The sequence below is a fragment of the Mus musculus genome, chromosome 12 (genome assembly GCF_000001635.26).
Source record: "Mus musculus strain C57BL/6J chromosome 12, GRCm38.p6 C57BL/6J".
In the NCBI taxonomy this organism is placed as follows: domain Eukaryota; kingdom Metazoa; phylum Chordata; class Mammalia; order Rodentia; family Muridae; genus Mus; species Mus musculus.
This window is the reverse complement of record NC_000078.6, coordinates 119,233,702-119,240,410: the sequence shown is the minus strand read 5'-3', so window position 1 is coordinate 119,240,410 and position 6,709 is coordinate 119,233,702. Positions and strand designations below refer to the sequence as shown.

The window sequence follows — 6,709 nt, the reverse complement described above, 5'->3', positions numbered from 1 at the left end:
TTATCTTTGTCAGAGCTTTGCAATGCCTCAAGGGTTGCTGCATTGCCTAGGTTTGTCACATAATTTCAAGAAAATAAACACACTTCCCAGCTGAAGTGGCTCTAACCATATCTTCACTATGCTATGTTTTTGTTCCAACCTATCTCAGCTACTTTACAGTAGCTACATCTCAATGAAGATATCCAGGAAGAAATTTGAAAAACCAAAGAATGAAAATTTGAAAATGAAGTACAGTGGCTTGGAGTTGTGTTGACTGACATCAGTCGTTGAAGTATGGATTGCCCCCTTAGCTTCACAAATGATCCTCCTTAACAGATCTAGGGCACTTTACTAACTAGGTTCCTGGCTTTACTGTTAGTCCAATGTACAGTCCACACCTGAAGAAAGGGGAGTTTTTGATGTTGTGGTTTATTAACCAGGTACTTTCCATTCACTGTCAACAATTAGAAAACAGAAAGAAGTTTTTTAAAGAGGAGGGTTGGTGGGACCTCCTACTTGTTTTCTTTACTCCAAATAAGAAGCCGGAAACAATTAAGGAGAAAAAAATCCCCTATAGTTCACCTTGACCTGGCTGGACTGGGTCTGATGCCTGAAAAAAGTGGTGTTGTGTAAGCCACTAGTAAAAAAAAGTCGAACTGAACTTCAATACAATGAAAATTATTGGGCTCTAGGGGAAACTAGGAGCCAAGGTCTCCAGTATCAAATTAGAAAAGGAGCTCTTTCCCAAACCTAGAGAACTGTGTTTCTTCCTTCTCCTTAAGGTGTCGAGGGCGCTGACAAGACCTGGAGAGGCAATGCTACTACTTCCTTGGCTGTCCAGTTTAGCAACGCTTTAGCCTCACCCAAAACTGCAAAACTGAATTGCAAGCTTGTATTCATTCACTCTTCTGCTGCCATCTGCAACTTCTTGTTTCCTTTTACTGAGAAGGTGGCGTTTAAGGTCAAAAGATCCATTGTAACCAACAAAAGGCCAAAGAACCACAAACAGACCCTGGGAAAAAGCTAGGCTGCCCCTTTCAGGGCTGAGGGTCTACAAAAGGAACAACGAAATATATCTGACAGTAGAATACATCTTGTCTAAATCTCCAAAGTCTGGGAAGACCTCAGACAGATTTGGGATCAGACACAGGGCAAGGTCTTAAGGCTGCAAGGAAAGCGGGCAGTGAATACTCTGAGAGCAGTGTTGGGGGAGGGGAGAGGCCCCCGAAATCTACTTTGTATTCAGCAGCTGCGGGCCAGTAAGGATTCCTGAACAAAGGAGCACGCGGCAAGAGGATGAAATGTTGGGGTTCATGCTGCCACTCGAGCTGCGAGAAGTTTTCCACCTATACCGTTATGGAAGCGTTGGAACTCAGAATTGGGGGGCGAGGGGGTGAGAGAAAAGAGAACTCAGCATGCGATTCCTGTTGCGCCACTACGCACCAGGAATTCTTGAGAACGATGGGAATGGCAACTATTAGATTCGAGGGGGGAGAAAAAAGAGCTGGAGTGAGCAAAACAAAGAGCGAGTGTGGGCCGCGGTGACTTCATGCCTCACCAATGTCCCGCCCACGCTACTCCGAGCTGGAGCTGTTTGCTGCTTCTGCTGCTGCTGCTGTCCTGGGCCGCCACTGCGCTTGCTGGCGACCCAAGCAAGGAGCACTGTAGCGTGGGGAGGTTTCCTAGCAACTCTCAGCTCGGAGCACGCCCAGCCACCCGAAAGCTGGGAGCCCCCACGGGGGACCACAGAACTAGATCACCCCATCCCTGCCCATCGCCTGCCTCTCTTCCCTCTCATCCCAGAACGCATCAGCTGCCAGGGTTCTGGGTGGCCAGACGCCTGAGCCGACAGAGTCCGAGAAAGGACAAGGGTACGCAGCTCCCTCCCAGCGAGGTGCATGGAACATCCCCTTCTAGCCCAGTAAGCAACTGGGATGCCTTGTTGGTTGCCCGCGAGTGCAGACAGGAGCTTCTAGGGAGCTCGCGGAGCTGCTTCCCCAAGCTGCTGGCACCCGTGTCTCCTCTCCCGCCAATCGGAACGCTGCCGCCTGAACCTCTGCTAGCTGCGACTAAGTGGAGTTGGCCTCCCTGCCCACCTGTGGAAGAAGCTAGCACCGACTGATGCGCCAGCAACTCCCCCACCCCCTTGGCCTTCTAGCCGTCCCCTCCCACTAAAGCAGCATCACCCTGTGAATTACATTAGGGTGGTTTTCCCCCCAGCCTCAGGCTTTGTTTGGGTTTGATTGTGTTTGGCTCTTCGCTAAGCTGATTTATGCAGCAGAGCCCCATCGGCTGGGGAGAAACAAAAGCTCTTTTCTTTGTCTGGGAGCGGACTGTGGAGCCCGTACTTGCTTCGCCCCCGCGGGCCATCGGCTGTCCAAGGAGGTGCTTTTTGTTGAGACTGCAAGCCCCGCCGTGCGGAGCTGGGAGGGCCTTAAGGGCCCTGAGATGCAGAGAGCTGCCCTGGACCGAATACCTGTATCGCCTACTGAGAGCAACTGGGTCGGCCAACCCGGCCTGTCGAAAAGGTCCTAGGGACTCGCAGCCCACGGGCCTCAAGGTGCGCTCTCAAGTCGGGAGAGCGCATCAGGAAAGCAACTAGGCAGTAGGCACCGGGCGGGCTGCTTTGCATTATGTGCGGCTCGGCCCTGGCTTTTCTGACTGCTGCACTGCTCTCTCTGCACAACTGCCAGCGAGGTCCAGCCTTGGTTCTTGGGGCAGCCTGGGTATTTTCACTTGTTCTCGGACTGGGCCAAAGTGGTAAGTTATTTTACTTTGTTTTCTTCCCTTCTCCCAAAGTCTTGGGCTGGTATTGAGAGCTTATGGCCTGGGCATCCCTGACAGGTAAGTGGAAGATGTCAGTCCTGGTCAGTCCTGCTGAGACTTCAGGAGGGCAGGTGTGTAACAAAGTTCTCCATAAAGAAGCCAGGTATCAGGCATTTTCACCCCTAAGTGACAGCAATAGTCCACAGTGCTGGGAAAAGTTTATTTGAGTTGAAGTTTGGGAAAGAGTCTGTTGTACTTACAGAATGCAGTTTGGGGGTTCCAGTATTTCCTGAGGATATCACTATATAGTCTGTATTCCCCAACTTTTCACCTTAGGGGTGGAGCATCATCCACTAAGAGCCTGTGGCTAAGATGGTTTATAAAAGGAAAGAGTCTTTCATTTATTGGTCTAAGAAAGAACAAGTTTCTTCTGCCATAACATTCAGCTTGAATGAATTAATGCCCTTGAGGAATATCCATTCATGGTTTAAGCCACTGCCCTGCGGAGGGGTGGGATTGTTAAATTATTGTGGCTAAATGATCTGTCCCCTAAGTTTGGTCTCTGTTACCAAGAGGTCACCTCTCTATAAACTTTTATTGTCTTCATCTGTAAAACAGATATAGATGCCTACCTTTCCCAAGTCATTTCTAGTCAGACAGTGCATGAGAGGGGGCTTGGCACTTTAACATGTTAGCATTGTATTCTTGGTGACTCATGAAACAGAATAAGTAATAATAACAATCTAAGGATTAAATTTACCATAGAGGCCAAATGTTTTTTTTTTTTTTTTTTGCAGATGGAGTTACCATTGCCTTATTTATTTATTTATTTATTTACTTACTTACTTACTTTTCCCTTCGGGTTACTAATCCCTTAAATTTTATTAGAGACTTACTGTAGTCTCTCAACCTTAAAGGAGTTTTAATTAATAGCCTCACTTCTGTTGTAAAACTGAAATTTAGTCCTTTACTTTAAATTGGTGTGCTGGCTTTCTTCCTGAAGTTAACTAAAGTAAATACTTATATGTAAAAGTTTATAATAGAGAAGCCCAGGCAATTTCTTCTAATTATTGCATATATAGTTGTCTAGCATTAGTTTTGGGTGAGATTTTCCTAGTTGTATCAAACAGGACAAACTAGAGTCAACTTTCATTTTGTAGTTATTTTGAGACTTTGAGATTTCAAAATAAATGAAACCTAATACAAAGGAAAGAGTCACACTCCTTATCAAGTATCTTTTGAATGGAACATGTGTTTGCCACAGCAGATTTTCCACTGAGCTTAATTCCACCCTATGTCAGTAAATAAAGTGTTCTCCTAGATTTAGTAAACATTCGCACCAATAAACTGACCAAAACTTATGTCAACAGAATATATTTTGTTCCAAAGAAAGTCTCACTCACCTTTAATCTTTGCTAATAACAAAGGTTTTTAAAAGTTCATTGTGCTTGTAGAGATAAGTCAAGTTCCTGTGTACCAGCAAGATATTTCCATCCAGTGACTATTATTGATTTGAAGCAAGTATTATGAATGGGCTGCCTTGCACCTGCTGACCTGAAAAGTGAATGCTTATCTGAAATCAAAACAAGGCATCCTTTTCCCAGTCCCTGTCAATATACAAAAGCTTCTGATGTATAATGACTTGCATGGTAGTTTAAAACATGAAAAAAAAATTATAGCCAGTACTACTCAGCAAATTAGAGATCACTATAAACAGCTGTACTTTGTGATACAGCTACAAGTCTTAAATTACAGGTCTTACTGTGCAAATTAAATGCTTAAAGCAGAATAGAAATTTAGGTATCGGTTACAAAGGAAATCTTGTTCCCATGCCCAGTAGTTTACACCAAGAAGATGCTGAGGGCAATAAAGCCATAGTAAGAAGACTATAGCTATATATCACTTCAGTTTTATTTTTAAAGAACAATTTATACAAATGTACATTAGACTTATAGTAGTGTGAGCAGAGAGAGTTGAAGGTGGCTGAATACTGTGGGTAGAGTATATTATGAATGAGATGCAAAGATTTCTGATGTAGACATCACTCTAGTTCCTTTTAATTTTCCTTTGCAAAAACTAATGGAGACTGAAGACAATTGAAATCATCAATGCCAACATTAAAAAGCTGGTCACTAATGTTTTTCCATTAAATAAAAAATAGTTAATATTGAAGAGTTATTGCAGCAACATTTTATTTCTACACTTGCTAATTTTAAAAGATTAAAACTAATTTGTCACCCAATTACATAGCAATAGAAAAATGATACATCTCAAAACTCACAATTTCTTTAACAAATGGTAGCTATTATTGCAATGAGATTTCATTTTCTTTTTATTTAGCTATTGTACTTTTTCCATTACAACCAATCTACAGAATGAGCTTTGCTTTGTGACAACAGTATGACTTTCCCTGAAATAGATTTCATCATATCAAGTATTCTCTGAATATCCTCAGTTTTAGTGTGTGTGTGTGTGTGAGAGAGTGAGTGTGTGTGCGCACGCACTCATGTATGCATGAATGCACAGCAATGATTTTGCATGTGGGGGGTGCATATATGCGTGGGTATGAATGCATGTGGATGAATATGCATTTGGAGGCCTGAGGTTGATGTCGAAACCATACTACATTGCTCTTTTACCTTATTCATTGAAGCAGAGTCTCTCAGTCAAAACCAGAATTCACTGATGTGGCTAGTCTTGTTAGCCAGATTGTTTCTGAGGATTCTGTTCCCATTTCCCAAGTCTAGAATTATAAGCAATTAACATGCCAACTGGACATCTATATGTGGGCTTCTGGAGATCTAGCTATGCAAGCATGTTAACCACTGAGCCATCTCACTAGCCTCCAAAATTCTTTAGCTAGTCTTCTATGTCACTTTCATACAATGTGTATGTAGTAATTCTGTCTTTAGGTGACAAAGACACTTTGGGGTCTGTTTAAAAGTCATCCATGCTTGCCTTACATGTGAAAACAAGTAGCTGATATGATTTCAAAAATGTCCTTCTACTGTAAGTGCTTTGAAAGAGTTTCAAGCTTATTTCATCTCACAATACTGAGAGCTTGTGGAAAGCTTTATTTACCATGTGGAGGTTCTGCTCAACTCAGATTTGGTGACTGATTGTCAAATCTGTTATCTAATCCTTAGTTATCATCTACTAGACCTTTCATCAATTAGGAAGTTGGTACTGGCCACCCAACAGTTAGCTTTTAAGATCTATGATCTCCTGGATTAACTGCTTTCTCCAACACTGGTTTTGATTCTTGTTTGTTCAATGAACTCCAATAACAGCAGTGGCTCTGGAGTTCTGTCCTCATTTCTCTTCCTTATCAATACAGAGACCGAAGTGAATTGATCTAGCCTTGGTGTTTTAAGTTGTGTTTTTATGATGATACCATGCAGATGTCTATCTCCAATCTTGACTTCTTATTGGCTCTGCAGAGGAGAATGCAAATTGTCTATTCCCTATTGTGTGTCTAAAGACAAAATTGATCCCTATATATTCAAAACCAAATGCCTAATTTTCTCTCTCAAACTTGCCCCTTTCACATTCTGTTAGTTCAGTCACTGGTGAGTCAGATTCTTGGTAGATCAGACTTAAAAGTGAGGACAACTGACCAGAGAGCAGAATTTCTTAGAATACATTTGCCAGCTGATCACTTTTCAATGTATGCTTAAGTTTGGAAGATATATTATTTACTTGTGAATATATATGCCTGCCAAGCTAATTATGTCTTTATTATGCAGAACTACAAGTTAGTTGGCATCAGAATAAGCCAAGAAGGGGCAACAGATACAGTTCATAAAAGAAAGGGAAAGTTTCAAATAAGATTAGGATAGGCAATCAAGATAAGTATGATAGTTTCTACTCCACTTGGATGTTTATGGGAATTTAGAAATATCATTATATAAACACTAAATTATCTTTCCAATTTTTATATACTACTATTTTAAATAAAAGTTTC

At 42.2% G+C, this 6,709-nt stretch overlaps 1 protein-coding gene across 1 annotated transcript in view; it reads left to right on the top strand.

Annotated features, from left to right (window-relative positions):
- Nucleotides 1-2,134: 2,134 nt before the first annotated feature.
- The window catches only part of Itgb8 (integrin beta 8), a 75,474-nt gene continuing 70,899 nt past the window's right edge, over nucleotides 2,135-6,709 (top strand). Inside the window, exon 1 of the mRNA NM_177290.3 lies at nucleotides 2,135-2,739. Coding sequence (NP_796264.2) covers nucleotides 2,613-2,739 — 127 coding nt within the window. The 5' untranslated portion in view covers nucleotides 2,135-2,612. The remainder of the gene's footprint in view (nucleotides 2,740-6,709) is intronic.